Source organism: Saccoglossus kowalevskii, chromosome 4, assembly GCF_978046115.1.
Source record: "Saccoglossus kowalevskii chromosome 4, keSacKowa6.1, whole genome shotgun sequence".
NCBI lineage: Eukaryota > Metazoa > Hemichordata > Enteropneusta > Harrimaniidae > Saccoglossus > Saccoglossus kowalevskii.
The window spans coordinates 8,877,502-8,897,474 of NC_140644.1; the positions used below are offsets into that span (position 1 = coordinate 8,877,502).

The following is a 19,973-nucleotide window of genomic DNA, read 5'->3' on the forward strand; positions in this document are numbered from 1 at the left end:
AATCTAAACGTGTTTACATGTAAAAAATACCTTCTGTAAAATCTGTAATAGAAGCCATGGCTTTTATTAAAATGGTACAATGCAACAGAGGGGAGTCAGCTTCTATTAGAGCATCTGTACATACAAGAAATGGTGAAGAAAGAATGTGCATGGCTTCTCATACAGATTTTACGGTACTGTAAAATACTTTATTTTTGCTGAAAATAAAAAAAAAAAACAGCAAATGTACGTTTTATCCTATATTTTACATTCAACTCGTCAAAAAATTTGAAAAAATAAATTCTATACAAAACAGCCAAAAAGTCTTTTCAGCGAAAACAAATTATTAAAGTATTTTACAGTAGTTTTGAAAGTGCATAGCTTTTATAAATTTTTTTAGAAAATGAATGTAAATGTAAATTTAATTTAGAACCATACCAGCCCTCAACGAGGGCCTTAAGACCCCCTAGTTTGCTGACAATTTATCAACCCACTTTTAAGTATCGTAACTATACAACCAAAATAATCAGAACTTTTTGGATTATTCGACTGAACCTAAATTTGCCTGATAGAATGTACTGTACCAACAAGGTTTCGCATCAAAAAGATACATGTAATGGCAGGCAGGCAGGCAGACACTACGGTGGCCATTTTGTGGTTGGCTGAATCATCAGTTGCATCCCCCTCCCTCTCCCCCTCCCCCTCCCCCGATTAGATTGGATTGTTGTAAAATGTTAAAATATTACAAACATCCACATTAAGGTGACCTTATTGAAATCTGCACATATCACAATGAAAATTAAGTGGTTTACAGTACAACCTCTTCTCCTTTCCCATATTTATTTTGTTATAAACACTAAATGCATTAAATTTCCTGATGCTGACATTGGGAGATACAATGAGTTGAAAATATCAACCTACCCTGATATCAACCAAACTTAGAAGAAAAAAAAAAATAAGCCTAAACATGCATTTTCGTAATTTATTTCAGCTAGTATAAACGACTTGCATTCACATTGGTCCAGTCCAGCATGATACCCAGTTGGGACTTTGTGTCCTTTCTTTGGATGTTGAACATGGATGGGACGGTGGTGTCGGCATTTTGTACTTCTCGTCATTTAATGCTATGGACTGCAACATCCGCGATATAACGTCTTTCTCTGAAAATGAAAAGCGCTTGAAGTTACACTTGTCTTGCTTAAGCAAGTTACTGTGACTGCATCAAAAGTTTGGCAGTTCGCACCAAATTTCAATTTGCACTATTATTACACTATAAACTCACTAATTTAAATGTCAATGTTTTAATATAAGATTAGCATTTATATAAATAATATACAACTTTTTCATCTCGTATCACTGAGCCTAATTTAAATATAGTAAATATTTCCAACATAGACTAAAAGCAGTGAAACATGCAATTTTTGACTATTTTCCCCATGATAATGTATTTTTTGTTTTTGTTTATTTTCGGTATTTGCATTAACCCATAGTAACGAAAGCATGAAAAAGATGGCATCATCTTCAAATCGGCTCAAACCTCTTCTACTTTTACTTTTACTAAATTTGCGATACTTACCTCTGTCATTGGCAGATTTAAGATAGCTATCAATCTGTCCAGTTTCTAAAGCTTTTTCAATCTGCATTCTGGCTGTCGGCAGTGGTTTACCAAACTGTCTGTCGTAGGTTGTGCGTGTACGAACTGTAACGAGATGAGACTTGGACGGAGCATGTGGAACTGAAAAATAAAAACAAAAATTAGAATTAGAAAGATAACGGATAAGGTTTTTGAACTTCAGCAAGAACTTCTCGTAAATTTTATGGAGAAATCAATTCTCAGTGATTGTGAAATATGCACCCCCAGCCCCAGAATATACCAGGATGTGTAACCTTTATGGGTCATGTGATTTAAGTTTACAACAGACCACATTTAATTGGATGTGAATAAAGGAAATTTCTTAACACAATAAAAATATAGCTATGTTTGAACTTCAGATGAATAATGTATGTTACTCGCGTTGTGTACTTCGCATGGGACTCGCATTGAACATGACGTGACATGGTGACTTAGCGATGAATCAACTTAACATTGTTCATATATGAAGTCAAATTTCTAGCTACTTTTGTTCAGAAAGGTTGACAATGGTGGTGATAAACGAAACAATACTTGTTACTTTGAAAGATTAAATGTACAAGTCCAATAAACTGATTTAATGTCAATCATCGCTCCAGTCTGTCTGTGGTATTCAGACCGCAGACAATTGTTGCCAAGGGAACGCTATACACTCTTTCAAATATCAGCACATATCGTAACTACTGGCAATAAACTAACAGTTGAAAACTTTTTTTTTTTTGTGTAATAATTTCCATTTTATGGTACTATAAGGGATCATTTGGAATTGCGACAAATGGCTGAATGTTTTCAGACTGAAGGGCGCCCTCATTGGTGACAATATTTTATACATAACAACCAAGCATTTAATGCCAGGGTTTTTTCAATAAAAACTGGAAGAGCCCCTGCACTAAATTAGAAACTCCACCCCACGTTACTGCATATAATAGCAATCCTTTGTAAAATTAACAATAAACTAGATTTTAATTTAAAACTTGTTTGGCCAAGCTTGTGGTTGTCATGGTTACAGTGTTACGCCTGAATAAAATTCTAGGCAGGTGTGATACATATATACGGCACTCCATGTATCGGATATGTGCGAGAGACATAAAATACCCTATTGCAGACAACTTGTTTATAGCGATGTCACTCAACTGAACTTGAATTTGACTGAATGATAGAGCCAGACTTGTTAACAAATCTGACAATTGATCCGAGTTACACGCAGCGAGTTGGTAATAAAGTTGGCATTATGTTTCTAATGTATTGGTGGAATACTATAGGGAACACAGACTGGGAGTTAAAAAAATACTTTACAGAAAGAGAGTTTAAAGATTGCTGAATAGTTATGTACTTTTTATGTACTTTTTTTTACTCTTTAAAGCAAACATTTTTCCTGACGAAATTGTGAGGCAGAATTTTGCTCTTTTTTAAGTATTTTTAAGTATTAATAGCAAAAAATGACAAAATTTGACTTTAAAGGATAAGGGGAAAAAGTCATGCATTCTACATACATGGATAATTTTTATATTTTTTTTATTGATTTTCTTGAAATATATACCCATGCTCAATTTTTATTTCATTTCTTTTCTAGTTTTCTTGTTTTGCAGAATCTGAAATTGACTGAATTTTAGATGCTACTCTCTGTAATAGAGTGATGCTAGACAGTGAACCAGTGGGAGTACAGAAGTTGACAATACTTGTTGTCACAACGCAATCTATTGTCTTAGAGCAAGGAACGAAAACATTTGGACACCAAAGTCTTTCTACCAGCTAGGATGGAATTGATGTGCTTTCAAAGTAACTTACACGACTCTCTCTTCACTCTATTTAAACAACAAAAGGGAAAGATGACCCCCCGGTGGTCTTTTGAGATGGACCGTTAAATACAACAAACACAATAGCCCAGATTTCAACCTACTCATCCTCAATAACAAAGGACTTATCCTTGAATGACCCAGTAAAAAAACAAAACAACTATTTATTTAAGTGTTCTTAAACGTGATATCGTTATGGCAACTAAATGTAGAGCTTATATTATTTTGTTTTCTTTACTCAAGCATCTGGAACTGTCACAAGTTCTGGATTTGGGATTACATGATTATTTTGTCTGTTTTCCATTGTTCAGTTCATTTATTTCCACAAATCTGACAACTACTATACAGTATTTGCAGATTTTGTGCTAAAAATTTATGGAAAAAATTAAGCTTATTAATCGGAGAAAATACAGAAAATGTGAAAAAGTGACCAAGAATAATTTCTGACATAAAAAAACAAACAATTAATTAAGCAATTAAGTAAGAATACTGTAAACAGCTTTATTTTCATAACGAATTTTTGTGATTTCATGAATCAGGAAAAATTTTGTATGAGTGAATATTTCACATAGGTTTGCAGGACAGCGAGTCACAGCAACTCTTGTAGCATTTCATTTGGTTTTTAAGACAGTGATTCACTGACTGTTATGGGCATTTCATTTGATATCAAAGATAGTATTGAAGTGACATTGACTATCACCAAATTTTGTGATGACGTCAAATTATCACACTACAAGCATTTGATAGCGATGAAAATTTAGTCGTTTTACAGTATTGGACATTTAAAAAGTACACGCAATTTGTTTTGAAAAAATTCAAACCACACTACAGTTTATATTGTTTTTTTCAAGATTTAAAGAAATTAATACTTTAAATATCTATACCTATGGCCCAGAAAACAAATAATCTGGTTTCTGCTCTGTTAGTTAAAAACATACTTGTCACAGTTTTTGTTCAAGTGTTTTGGCCAGAGCTTCAAAAAAAATGGAAGAAAAATTCAGTTTTCATAAAAAAATCATAATAAAACACAAATTTGAAGGCAATTTTAGAATAATAATTAAAAGCCACTCACACATTGGTTTAAAATTTGAATAATTGAGCAAAACATTTTTTTTTCTTAGCTTTTGTCTTTCGCAAATTAAAGTTTATTTCATATTTATTTCAAAATGTTGATCCAGACCAGCAGACTATTGGAAATTATATTCATTTAGTTTAAAATGTTCATAATATTTTAGAAAAACATATGTTGCACCAAGATTTTAGCGAGAAAAATAATGGCAGTCATAGTGTTAAAGCTTCACTGTACTCTGGTATGCATACATGATAACACTAAAACTGTTTTTATTAGTTTTAATTTCCTCGCTCGTCAAAGTATGAACTAGTTTGTGAAAATATCTTGATGATTAGAAATTGTTATTTATTAACGTGAATGACCCATGATGGAAGTAGTTCATTGAAAATGAATAATTATTACTAATTAGGTAATCTATAAACACATTTGATGGTTGCCAAGCAACACAGTTGTAATCTATATTGGTTTCCAAGTTTGGAAAATGAATATTAAAACATGGCAACGCTTACATATGTTTCATTATTATCTGGAATTTTTCCTGTTTTAATGCGGACACCAGTAATTGTGAATTATAAGAACATTTTTATTAGTTTCTGATAAGTCACAGAGTACGTTGTTATTTCGTATTGACTTAAGGAAAGCGTCATTAGAAGTTCTGAGGGCAGGGCACAAATTTTAAGGGAACCAATGAGAGTTTCCCGAATACGACTTTTTAATACCCGTTAAAGACCAATGAAGAAACAATTAGAAACTAGAAAAGTACAATGCATGAGGCAAGTTAGCGACGAAGGTTGGTGACAGGAATGGGACTTTTTTGTTAATTGTAGCGATTTCGTTTATCGTTACCTCATTACATGCTATCGAATTTATAAACAGTGAGTTATTCTTCACAGACATTACAGGAAATTTTATTTTGTAACTCATGTACATTCAAGACCTTTTAAAGAGCAAAATGACGAAAACAGAAAAGCAACGTGACGCATATTCCAGACTTCAGGTGGAAGCCCTTTAGCCAAAAAAATATTCGTTCAGGGAAAAAAATATTCTAGATAATAACATTTGCAGCAACTTAAATCCAGTCAAAAAGTAATAACAATTCAGAAAAACATTTATAGCATTAATTAATTGTTACTCTACCATCACCCCCTACCCCCCACCCCACCCCAAGATTTAAAATGGTTCAATCCCTGAATTAATGATTCTATCAGCTAGACCTTTGGAAAATAACAATAGGGCATTGTGATAACCCTGTAACCGACAAGATGGAACAAGAATGAATCGCATGTGTGATTGTGAGGACGTTGCTTGCTAAATTAAAATGCTAACACAATCTCTGTGCAAGGCTTAAAAACAAATTTATTCTCAGTCCTGAGATCTTTCAAAACATACACTTTTTTTTCTTGTTGATTTCTCCTAATTTTAACAATATATTTCCAGCAATCGAAAAAAAAAGGTTTATTTATATTTTCCACAAATGTCTATTTGATACTAAATTAACAGGAATTGTGGAAAAATACATAAAAATCATGTGAATGAATAAGTGTTTTTTGGTATGAAATAAAGTATTAGCAAAATAACATAATATTGAAAATAATCTGTCTTCTCATAGATAACATTCAGCGATAAATATTGAAGGGTGGTGACAATCGATATCAGTCCTTCTCTACGCATACAGCATGTTCGTATATAGGTCAAATGCTGCATTTTTTTACACAACATTCAAATAAAAATGGCCGCAAAGTGAACACAACTCTGATAAACATATATAAACTCACCAATGCCAGATGCTGTTAAACTTTTTTTGGTATTACATCCATATCTGCTGACATTTTGTTGTAGTTCTTTCTGTTGCTGTGGTAACTGATATGTATACCTGGTTGTTGTATTCATAGTGTATGGTATGCGGTCCCTCCAGTTTTCCTTGTATCCATCGTACGCAGATCTTATCGAATAACCTATAGCGAATGAAATTATTTCGAGTGAATATATAATATAGTATTATACATCTGTCACCATAACGCCATAAGTTACAGCGTGCCGTAATTTTGCGGTATTTTACGGGGTATTTTCATCTTACCATATTAGGAAATGCAAATTCCAAATATGGAATGATTACGTGCGTAAGCGTCCTTTAATAATAAAAACAAACATGGCTGCCACCAGAGTTTGACTGGACTCCAAACAAAGAAGTTCGCTGATTCTGTTCTAAACATTTTGAATTTCAGCATTCCCATGGATGCTGCACGTCGGTCGATACTCCAGCTGTACTGTCTTCATGCATACTTTGAGGTATTCTCGTAATAACATTATAATATTATATCAACAGTTTCTTTTCTACTTGGCTTGGCTTATTTTGAACACAAACACTGCTGCAGACTATCAAGTTTTTAAAAAAAAGGGCAACAAATACTAATTTTCTGCCATGATTTTTGTTCTTAAATAAAAAGTCAAAATAAAGACTAATGCATCCTTTGTAAAAAATTATATTTATATAGGTCGTTCAACAATATTTGTTTTTAACTTTTTTTCTTCATATTTTAAAAAGCTGTGAACAAGAAGTTGTTTTGGCAATCAGAAAATGTAATTTAGATGTATATAATTAAATATGGAATTCAAATCTTCAATTTGTGTTTGAACATTATGTTAGGATGATTGTGAATGACTTGATTGTACGTGTACTTCTGATTATTTTATGGAATTTCAAAAAAATCAATAAAGCAATAATAGCCATGTGAGGAATTTTTTTTAGAAAAACATCTCAAAACGGATTTCATAAAAAATAATTAGCATAGAGCATATTAATACAATGCTGACATACCGTACTATGTAAACCTCTTTTACTGCCCGAAATAAACAAATTTTGGGATGAATTTTGCGAGGCAGGGGAAAGAGCAAAATATGCTACCAATGAATATATTCTGCTGTGGACCTTGAGACAGAGAGTCACAGTAAATATTTCACTGGGGTCTTTGAGACAGAGAGTCACAGTAAATATTTCACTGGAGTCATTGAGACAGAGAGTCACAGTAAATATTTCACTGGAGTCATTGAGACAGAGAGTCACAGTAAATATTTCACTGGAGTCATTGAGACAGAGAGTCACAGAAAATATTTCACTGGAGTCATTGAGACAGAGAGTCACAGTAAATATTTCACTGGAGTCATTGAGACAGAGAGTCACAGTAAATATTTCACTGGGGTCATTGAGACAGAGAGTCACAGTAAATATTTCACTAGAGTCATTGAGACAGAGAGTCACAGTAAATATTTCACTGGAGTCATTGAGACAGAGAGTCACAGTAAATATTTCACTGGAGTCATTGAGACAGAGAGTCACAGTAAATATTTCACTAGAGTCATTGAGACAGAGAGTCACAGTAAATATTTCACTGGGGTCATTGAGACAGAGAGTCACAGTAAATATTTCACTGGAGTCATTGAGACAGAGAGTCACAGTAAATATTTCACTGGGGTCTTTGAGACAGAGAGTCACAGTAAATATTCCACTGGAGTCATTGAGACAGAGAGTCACAGTAAATATTTCACTGGGGTCATTGAGACAGAGAGTCACAGTGAATATTTCACTGGGGTCATTGAGACAGAGAGTCACAGTAAATATTTCACTGGAGTTGTTGAAACAGATAGTCACAGTAAATATTTCACTGGAGTCATTGAGACAGAGAGTCACAGTAAATATTTCACTGGGGTCTTTGAGACAGAGAGTCACTGTAAATATTTAACTGGGGTCTTTGAGACAGAGAGTCACAGTTAATATTTCACTGGGGTCTTTGAGACAGAGAGTCACAGTAAATATTTCACTAGAGTCATTGAGACAGAGAGTCACAGTAAATATTTCACTGGGGTCTTTGAGACAGAGAGTCACTGTAAATATTTAACTGGGGTCTTTGAGACAGAGAGTCACAGTAAATATTTAACTGGGGTCTTTGAGACAGAGAGTCACTGTAAATATTTCACTGGGGTCTTTGAGACAAAGAGTCACAGTAAATATTTCACTGGAGTCTTTGAGACAGAGAGTCACAGTAAATATTTCACTGGGGTCTTTGAGACAGAGAGTCACAGTAAATATTTCACTAGAGTCATTGAGACAGAGAGTCACAGTAAATATTTAACTGGGGTCTTTGAGACAGAGAGTCACTGTAAATATTTCACTGGGGTCTTTGAGACAGAGAGTCACAGTAAATATTTCACTGGGGTCTTTGAGACAGAGAGTCACAGTAAATATTTCACTGGGGTCTTTGAGACAGAGAGTCACAGTAAATATTTCACTGGGGTCTTTGAGACAGAGAGTCACAGTAAATATTTCACTGGGGTCTTTGAGACAGAGAGTCACAGTAAATATTTCACTGGTGTCTTTGAGACAGAGAGTCACAGTAAATATTTCACTGGGGTCTTTGAGACAGAGAGTCACAGTAAATATTTCACTGGAGTCATTGAGACAGAGAGTCACAGTGAATATTTCACTGGGGTCATTGAGACAGAGAGTCACAGTAAATATTTCACTGGAGTTGTTGAGACAGATAGTCACAGTAAATATTTCACTGGAGTCATTGAGACAGAGAGTCACAGTGATTATTTCACTGGAGTCATTGAGACAGAGAGTCACAGTAAATATTTCACTGGGTCTCTTTGAGACAAAGAGTCACAGTAAATATTTCACTGGAGTCGTTGAGACAGAGTCACAGTAAATATTTCACTGGAGTCGTTGAGACAGAGAGTCACAGTAAATATTTCACTGGGGTCTTTGAGACAGAGAGTCACAGTAAATATTTCACTGGGGTCATTGAGACAGAGTCACAGTGAATATTTCACTGGGGTCTTTGAGACAGAGAGTCACAGTAAATATTTCACTAGGGTCTTTGAGACAGAAAGCCACAGTAAATATTTCACTGGTGTCTTTGAGACAGAAAGTCACAGTAAATATTTCACTGGGGTCTTTGAGACAGAGAGTCACAGTAAATATTTCACTGGGGTCTTTGAGACAGAGAGTCACAGTAAATATTTCACTAGGGTCTTTGAGACAGAGAGTCACAGTAAATATTCCACTGGTGTCATTGAGACAGAGAGTCACAGTGAATATTCCACTGGGGTCTTTGAGACAGAGAGTCACAGTAAATATTTCACTGGGGTCTTTGAGACAGAGAGTCACAGTAAATATTTCACTGGGGTCTTTGAGACAGAGAGTCACAGTAAATATTTCACTGGGGTCTTTGAGACAGAGAGTCACAGTGAATATTTCACTGGAGTCATTGAGACAGAGAGTCACAGTGAATATTCCACTGGGGTCATTGAGACAGAGAGTCACAGTGAATATTCCACTGGGGTCATTGAGACAGAGAGTCACAGTGAATATTTCACTGGAGTCATTGAGACAGAGAGTCACAGTGAATATTTCACTGGGGTCTTTGAGACAGAGAGTCACAGTGAATATTTCACTGGAGTCATTGAGACAGAGAGTCACAGTGAATATTTCACTGGAGTCGTTGAGACAGAGAGTCACAGTGAATATTTCACTGGAGTCATTGAGACAGAGAGTCACAGTGAATATTTCACTGGAGTCGTTGAGACAGAGAGTCACAGTAAATATTTCACTGGGGTCATTGAGACAGAGAGTCACAGTGAATATTTCACTGGAGTCGTTGAGACAGAGAGTCACAGTGAATATTCCACTGGGGTCATTGAGACAGAGAGTCACAGTGAATATTTCACTGGAGTCATTGAGACAGAGAGTCACAGTGAATATTTCACTGGAGTTGTTGAGACAGAGAGTCACAGTAAATATTTCACTGGAGTCATTGAGACAGAGAGTCACAGTGAATATTTCACTGGAGTCGTTGAGACAGAGAGTCACAGTAAATATTTCACTGGGGTCATTGAGACAGAGAGTCACAGTGAATATTTCACTGGAGTCATTGAGACAGAGAGTCACAGTGAATATTTCACTGGGGTCATTGAGACAGAGAGTCACAGTGAATATTTCACTGGGGTCATTGAGACAGAGAGTCACAGTGAATATTTCACTGGAGTCATTGAGACAGAGAGTCACAGTGAATATTTCACTGGGGTCATTGAGACAGAGAGTCACAGTAAATATTTAACTGGGGTCATTGAGACAGAGAGTCACAGTGAATATTTCACTGGGGTCATTGAGACAGAGAGTCACAGTAAATATTTCACTGGGGTCTTTGAGACAGAGAGTCACAGTGAATATTTCACTGGAGTCATTGAGACAGAGAGTCACAGTGAATATTTCACTGGAGTCGTTGAGACAGAGAGTCACAGTAAATATTTCACTGGGGTCGTTGAGACAGAGAGTCACAGTGAATATTTCACTGGGGTCTTTGAGACAGAGAGTCACAGTAAATATTTCACTGGTGTCTTTGAGACAGAGAGTCACAGTAAATATTTCACTGGAGTCTTTGAGACAGAGAGTCACAGTAAATATTTCACTGGGGTCTTTGAGACAGAGAGTCACAGTGAATATTCCACTGGAGTCATTGAGACAGAGAGTCACAGTAAATATTTCACTAGGGTCTTTGAGACAGAGAGTCACAGTAAATATTTCACTAGGGTCTTTGAGACAGAGAGTCACAGTAAATATTTCACTGGAGTCATTGAGACAGAGAGTCACAGTGAATATTTCACTAGGGTCTTTGAGACAGAGAGTCACAGTAAATATTTCACTGGGGTCTTTGAGACAGAGAGTCACAGTAAATATTTCACTAGGGTCTTTGAGACAGAGAGTCACAGTGAATATTTCACTGGGGTCATTGAGACAGAGAGTCACAGTAAATATTTCACTAGGGTCTTTGAGACAGAGAGTCACAGTAAATATTTCACTGGGGTCTTTGAGACAGAGAGTCACAGTAAATATTTCACTGGTGTCTTTGAGACAGAGAGTCACAGTGAATATTTCACTGGAGTCATTGAGACAGAGAGTCACAGTGAATATTTCACTGGAGTCTTTGAGACAGAGAGTCACAGTAAATATTTCACTGGGGTCTTTGAGACAGAGAGTCACAGTAAATATTCCACTGGTGTCTTTGAGACAGAAAGCCAGAATGAATATTTTCAAGCCATAGTGATTATCACAACATTTTGTCTACTCAGGTAACAAAAATTCCAAGCATTTTTAAGGGTGAAAACGTTACAATATATTGAAATGTAAAGTTGCCGAAAAATGAACATTAATGTACAAATGAAAAAAAACAAGACCGTATTTGCTCTATTATTAATGCATGCATTTATGTAAATGACAGAAGTGTATCTATGGTCATTATATTAAAGTTATATTAGAATGACCCAGTATACAATGAATGCAACTCAGGATGCATTTCTAGTAGAAACAAATACTGTAGGATTGCATAACAATTTTGTATTAATTTGAAAAAGGAGAAGAAATATATATTTAAGGTTTGTTCTAAGCCCAGTATATGATGTAGTTGTGTTCTAGACACAAGGGTTAATGTTAAGAAATAAATATCACTTGTACCAAATGTATACTGTGTGTTTGTGACTTACAAGTAGATAGCCAGTCACAGTAAGTTGACAACTACAATTTGATAGTTACTACTTTACAACCAGCAATACAATCCCTTGTGATACATCTATTACATTATGTTATCAGGAAAAAAAAAATTAAAAAATGGGATAAACCTCAAATAACATATATTTCTTTATCGTAAAAAGTATAATTGCCATGGTAACATGATAACAAACATGTATTGTTCAGTTTTCAGGATATTGTAGTTCAATATTGTATTTCACATGGGAGGTGGATATACACACAAGTCCCTTACAACTGCGTATCCCATGATATACTGTAGAATACTTTATTTTCGCTTGGAATTTATTTTCGCTATTTTCGCTGAAGGGATGATTCCGTGAAAATAAAATCCAGTGAATATACTTTTTTTCCTATATTTCACATTAAACTCATTAAAAATCAGTGAAAATAAATTCCAAGCAAAACACCCAAAAAGCCTTTTCAGCGAAAATTAACTCCAGCGAAAATAAAGTATTCCACAGTATGTTCTCTAGTAAAAGCCCTTTTAGATATTGTGTAACTTACACATATCAATTTTATAAAAGTTATATGTCATAATCAGTACTATATTCAGCATATTATTTTTTATAATGCGGTCTACAATGTCAAGCTCCGTAATATGACATGTTTCATATTATAAATCAGTATATAAAGTACATTTCTTTAATTCTGTTCAATCTCACTTGCAATGTTATAATTTGTCAAATATTCCAAATGATGGTTATTTTTTTAGTTATGTTTTATAATAAGTGTATCCACTCAAACTTATAGCGGCTTTTTTTTTTGGTGTGTTTTTATTTCAGATGTCAATACATCTGTCAATATATGTATATATATATTATTCAGGACAGTGTTTTGATAAAGTTAAGAGCATGTTGTATTTACACACCATCTAATAACCTGCTGCAAAGTAAGCACAACAGAGAAACTAACAATTCAGTTCGATACAGGCTCTAAAAATAGACTGTTACAACCAGTATGATGTTAACTATCATACATTTATTTAATTCTGTTCAATCTCACTTGCAGTGTTATCTTTTGTCATTATTTATATATTGCGCAGATTAAATAGCTATAAGGATATACTGTAGAATACTTTATTTTTGCTTGGAATTTATTTTCGCTATTTTTGCTGAAAGGATGATTCCGGGAAAATAAAATCCTGCGAATATACTTTTTTTCCTATATTTCACATTAAACTCATCAAAAATCAGTGAAAATAAATTCCAAGCAAAACGCTCAAAAAGCCTTTTCAGTGAAAATTAAATCCAGCAAAAATAAAGTATTTTATTTTCAAGGATCAGTCGGATTTAATATTGTTTCAATTTTGTTAAACATAAGACTAAAATTTCCCAATTGCGCACTGATGACGTTTTTTGGCAAAAAAAAAAAAATGAATCTCTGAGTCTAACAGTATTTCAAAAGATTTTTCTGTAATCAAAATGTTTTCAAGTTTTACTTTCCTAACAAAGATGGCCTTTTAATACACTAAAGCAACACTATGTCACATTGACGGTTGCTAGGGGCAACAGCCATGAAATTATGCTTGTTTAAACCCAATTAAAAGCTGTAAAAATCTAATTTGAAAGTTCAATATTGAATTTCCAAAACCAACTTGACTGGGAATTGGAAAATACTGTTTCACTACTGAGGCAGCAAATTGGGTTTCTTTCAGGGCCTTGGTTGAATAATTGTGTCGCTAAATATTGCCACTAGCTCACCGTAAGTATGTTAGTAAAACATGGCTATCTTTTATAGAAACAATCAGTGGACTACTAGTATATAGTACACAAGAGTTTACAGCAAATTTTTTATAACTGGACGAAAGAGTGAAATTATTAGTGATTCTATTTCAGTTGCAAGACAAAAATAATGCTGTTTTTTTTTCCCCAAAGCAATAAACATTTTTAATATTTGGCAGCAATTTACAAATGTTATCAGATTTAATTGTTAACTTTATACAGTAGTTTTATTTTTTGTCAACATTTGAATTTAACTCAATAGAACATGACTATTTCAACATGATGATGACTGTATATTAAAAAAGCACTACCGGTACCGGTCCCAATAATATCATCTACTGGTAAGTCTCATTTTATAAATTAGTTTTTTTTCAGATAATGTCATTACAATATTAAATTTCTAGAGACTATTAAAGTTAGTCTATTTATTATGTTAATGTCATATTTTTAATAAAGTTAACATTATTGTATAGCCATTTGCAGTGACTAGACTGTCTACTCACAGTCACTTCAAGTTGAGATTGGAAAACCCTTATAATAATAATAATTATTAATAGTTTTCATATTTTTTATTGTCATACTGCACTAAAAATATTTTAGTAGTATAGCAGTGAAAAAAAAAAATTTTAAATGCTAGTTTGCAATTTTTACCCTCACATGTGTGTCAAGTTAGTTTATCTTTACAAAAATGACATTAATTTTAAATTAAATTTTATCAGATAATAATTATATGATATTGGATTTTGGTGCCATCTATTGTTATTGTTACATACTGATATTATTTAAATTAGGTGATATTAATTATTAATTTTTCTTGAAGTTAATAAATTTTCTATCAGTTTTTATTTAAAACAGTCCTCAAACTTAATTTAAATAATTTTGGTATAAACCTCAACCCCTTATACAAATATTGTTGCTAAAATAAGCAAACTATTTTTTTGTTTACATTCAACAAACTTGAGAAGAGTAGCAACAAATACTAGAAATCTGAACTGCTGTTAGGCATTGATTATTATTGAGAGGGGAGGCGGGTATGTGTGGGAGAGGTGCAGTCGTTCTATGAGTTTAAGATTCTGTCGTTGTAATTTATGCGTGAACAAGTTTAATTAGAACTACGACAGCGTTCCTGTGGTCGACCAGTTTGAATATTTTTGACCACATTCATTTGTTTGGCCATTCTTATCGCGGTATCTAGGCAACCATTGTTGTCAGTGGTGAAATTCAAATGCTATAATTTGTTAACATATGATTCAGCAAAAATTACAAAATCACGCATATATTTGAATTTGTAATTTGATGATCATAGAATTGTTTTGGTAATCACATTTCGTACTGATTACAACACACACTATCACAGTACCGTGACTATTTACCGACTGAATTTGGCACAAGTGACTACTTAAACCTGAGGAACAAGTCAACAGTACAACGTGTTGCATTTCAAGACGTCCTAGCAACGTACATTACCCGATACTGTTACAAATCTTCGGGTGACACCGCAACATACAAATAAAGGCAGCTGCATTGTTGTTTTATTATAAAACCTTTTAGGGGGCACCCAGAGACCATGCATCAATTAGCTTTTTAGTTTCTCAGCTTTTAAATAAGTATAAGAACTCAGGGTAAAACTTGTGAAATAACAGTGTTTCTTAAGACTGGTTCATTACTGAAAAAATAAACACAGTCCTGGAAAAAACAAAGGAAAACCGCTTATAGAAATAGTCACATTGTAGTTCTCAGTTTCAGACTCTGTTTGCAGCTACCGGTAATAATATAATTGACAGCAGTGTTTTAATAAGAGTTATAAATGAACAAAGTAATTACATAATTGACAAGTTTAAAGTATTGTACAATTACATATATACAGCTCACAGCATATTGCCATTGGAGCCCAACAGAAATTGCATTCTTGGAGCGTGACTGACAACAAAAGAGAAGTTTCGGAAATCAGTCATATTGCTAAGCAACTGGTGATTTCCTTCAATTTTCCTCACTTTGGAGTATTCTATAATGTCATTACCGCAGTCATGCTTTGTGCGTCTTTTCATTTAAATCACCTGACAAAACACGATTTTTTTTTATTTCTAAATTGAGTGCAGGTGGTTTCTTGTAATTTCACAAAGGCTGATTTCCTAATAAAGATACCACTAATTTTTTTTTCAATTTGTTTAGTACAAAGAAGAAGAAAAAATGGTACTTTCGAAAATGACATTTTGAAAACATTTATTTACAAATAATTTATTAATAGATTATGAGGTTCCAACATTAAACCTTACCATTTCATTACATTAATTTTGGTGCATTTTACACATTTTTTTAGATATTTTTTAATTCTATTTTTTTTTTCATTAGTTCTGGACCAATTGAATATTCTAAATGACGACTAGTCTATATCAAAATATTTGAAAAAAAGTAAGAAAACGATTTGTGGACAGTCACAATCAAAAATATTTCAAAATGTATCAATATTTCTCGTAAATTCTGTTTGCATGTCCTTACCTTGAGGAAGACCAAGGTAGTCATCCTGGTAGGTGGATTTACATTTATCCATGCAAATCTCGTCCATCATACTGTCTGTCAAATCAGACGGGTAAAGCTTCTGGTCTTCTGGAACACCCTTGGGAAATTTCCACACCATGAATGACTGTGGAGTTCAAAATAAAGGTAATTATTTTAAAATATGATAAATTTTTATGTCATATACATGTATATTTATTTTCACATCTTTTAAGCAAAGGTGGAACACTAAGGAGTGAGACATTCAAACTATTTAGAGTTTCTTTTTGCTCCTGAAAAGCGACCCACCCCCCATTCAAAATTGTCCATTTCTAGCAAATGGAGAATATTAACATAGTAATTTATAGACATCACAAAGCAATGACTGATTTATATTAAAAAAAACAAATGAGTAAAACAGCTAGCACACTACAATGTGGAGTGAGGTTACAGAACTTGATTCAAATTGTCCGCAGCCAAACGACGTTGTCACATTATTGTTGTTTTATACATGTAGCGTTGTATTTGTATAAAAAACTATGTCTAAAATGTTCTATTTCAGTGGTTTCTATCAAAATCAGTATTTTCATGTCTGTTTCAGTCATATATGTAAAAGTAATATTTTAATTGGTACACAAAATGTTTACACTTTTTTTAGCTTTTTAACGTTTTTACATTGAAAAACTGGAAAAAAAAACAATGAACAGGATAAACAATGAAAAAAATGTTTCATAAAAATTAGAAAACTGGGCAGAAAAATGCGAAAAACTGAAATAATCAGAAAAATAAATACAAACTGTATTTACAAAGCGAAAAAAAATAGAAACAAAAATTTATCGCTGCGAGCAGGGTTCGAACCTGCGCGGGGAGACCCCATTGGATTTCAAGTCCAACGCCTTAACCACTCGGCCATCACAGCTGTTGAAGAGAGTAGCGTAAACTATCAGTTATGGCAGATAGACTTACAAACTTACAAGAAATAGCAATTTTGAGTTTATGATTTATTTTGCGTTCCCTGTTTAATTTTGTCTTCATGATATTTCGCCAAATACAAATCCATTTGATGGTATTTATGAACCAGAAGTGAGCGTACCTCGTGAGGGTGAGGGTTATTCCGTCGATTCCCAGACGACGATCCTGCACGAATTGGCTCCCGCTTGCTCGGTGGTTTCCAAGTAAACTGTTCGTCATAATGAGGGGTTCCTAGTCTCCCATTGAGTTCGTGATATGCTTGGTACGAATTCTTGGTTGTTGATGGCCTGAAAACACGTAAAACATACAATCTAAAACGGGTCGATCCGAAAACATGGCCTCCGATCGATCGAGTCCAGCATGCACGAGTCAGAGTCAGGAAACAGAATGTAAACACTGTCGTAGACAATCATGCTATGTTTCTAATCGAATCGAAAATTATAACTCAATAATTATATTATACAATGTCATTCCTAATAACACCTACCTTTGCTCGGCGGGGCGAGTATTTCTTGACACATCGATTCCGGGATATTCCTGTGTATAGTGGGTCGAAACCGGCGGTTTCCTACGCGGACCTTGATGGGGGGAAAACCAAAAACCAAATTCAGGAAAGATTGAATTATATTTTGTGTACAATAGTAATTGTTCGGTAACGAGAAAATGGTCATGAAAGGCAAACAATTATATAGCGGGGTGTGCATGCATGGATAGGTCAAATGACAACAGACCGTTGCTTCCGCTGGTGGTGATGACCGCTGCAGACCGACCCGTTTTTCGTTCTAACGCCCTCCGCACGTCACGGAACTTCACATTTGAAAATGATGATCGAGTAGTGCGTTCAATAACCGACCAAATCTGTCACATACGCATGTACACTCACCTCCGAGGGACGGCATGGCAGTATTTGGACGCTTGACCACAAGCTTAGACCGAGCTGCTTGTTTCTCCTTTTCTTTCTCTCTGACTTCTTTGCCCAACGTCAACGCAGCTAGTAACCGAACACACTGTTTTCGGTCTTGTGGGTCGGGTGTCTTGTAATACAAGTTTTCTAAATGGGTAATCAATTCCGGGCCGAGATAGTCTTCCCCAAACTGTGAAAAATAAAACCCGTGACAAAACAACACAGAGTCGGTAATTTCAGTCAAGCAACATGTATTTATAAAAAGGTCGAATGTTCGATTCGATTGTGACGAATTCTTACCTCTGTGACGAAATCAGTCCATCGTAACTGGGTCTCCCCGGACGGTTCGACGATCAACCGCGCCGGGTACGACGGCCAACGGGATCCTACTTCGCCTGTCGCCATTATTAAGTTGACAGACAGGTGGTCTCTTACTCAGTCGCCGTGGTGTGTATGTGTAGTGAGCGGGTATGCTTGTATTGTTCCCATGCTACATTAATTATTCGTATTTGAAAGAAACTTGTGAACTCGGTTGTGCTGTGAGCGTGCGGTCGTTTCTAAGTGACGCTAACCTCGTTGCCAAGGAGCCTGTCAGTCACTGTTTTTAACTACAGTGGGCGGAGGACTTCCAAGTAATCATACTGCCCTCATGCACATAGTAACTTGTATCTTTTGTTTTCATACAATTTCGTAGATTGCCGTGTCCTTGTAGAAATGAATTTGGAACAATAGCACATTTCATCTTGAAATGTGACGCTTTTTCAAACCGGAGAGAAAGTATGATGAATACAATCAAACACACCTCACTGAATAAAAATGAATTCAACCCGTGGACTGCTACTAATTTCTTTCTTGGGCATTTTCAGCATTTTAAAACAATTCCTCATTGATACAGTTGAACTAAAAAAATCATGTGTGATTTTTAAATGCCATTTTTTTTGTAATTATATGTATTTTTAGACATATTTTTTTTTTGGCTGCTCCTAATTATTTTTCTTCCTATATGTTGCTTTGGTGAGCTCCTTACTTAAAAGGGTTACAATAAATAAATAAACAATGGAACAAATAATTAAATATTAAATACTATTTCACAGTAATTTTTCATCGGAACTTTGCCATCATATGAAACGTAATATTATTTGTAGTCGCGTGTACACAGCCGAAAGTGTATAGAGAAATGTAAAATTATTTGACAAAATAAAATGTCTGGGGCTCTCGAATAGTAGTTGTCTATCACAATTATTTCATTAAAAAACTGTTGCTTTTTTAAACTAAAACATTTGAACTCATTAAATTTACGTTTGAAACTTGTAGTGCTCGCGTGTCCGGTTCTTTAAACTCGAGTTTCTTACACCGGACACCGAGGGCGCGCCACTAGTTAATGTCACAGGAAATCACGAACTCAAACGATCTCACTGTAAGACTGTTCTGGCCATGCATGCACGCCAACGAACAATGATCGCAATTTACACTCATCTCGTAATATATAAATTGTAGCGTGATGGATGCAGTCAAGTACTTTTTGAAAAAATCTCTGTGACAATCCTCACACTAATCCTAGTCTGGGGAGAATCCAACGAGAAGTGACGTTATTTAACTTTTTTTAGACCCATTAGGCCACACCGACTTAATTTTATGGATGACATCCGCGCGCGCATTAGTTTTCGCCTGTTCTCAAAAAAAAAAAAATCTCCGACGACTAGTCTCCACAGATCGGTTTTCTGTTCGGAACTTGCCGACTCATATTATCGCAAAACGCTGGCTTGTCGTAAAATTCATTTTCGACAACCTCAAAACGTGCCAATTTTGTCATACATG

The 19,973-nt window shown here is 34.7% G+C and overlaps 1 protein-coding gene and 1 non-coding gene across 2 annotated transcripts; both read right to left on the reverse strand.

Moving 5' to 3' along the window:
- Positions 1-786: 786 nt before the first annotated feature.
- LOC102805685 (testis-expressed protein 26-like) lies at positions 787-18,707 on the reverse strand. Its single transcript, XM_085497715.1, has 8 exons — positions 18,456-18,707; positions 18,135-18,345; positions 17,739-17,829; positions 17,373-17,538; positions 16,283-16,427; positions 6,253-6,432; positions 1,556-1,714; positions 787-1,139 (listed from the first exon to the last, which is right to left on the reverse strand). The coding sequence occupies exons 1-8, from the start codon at positions 18,558-18,560 to the stop codon at positions 991-993; spliced, it is 1,206 nt and encodes a 401-aa protein (XP_085353841.1). The 5' UTR covers positions 18,561-18,707; the 3' UTR covers positions 787-990.
- On the reverse strand, positions 17,117-17,198 carry TRNAS-UGA (transfer RNA serine (anticodon UGA)). The gene has a single exon. It is a non-coding gene; the product is annotated as a tRNA-Ser (tRNA).
- Positions 18,708-19,973: the final 1,266 nt, after the last annotated feature.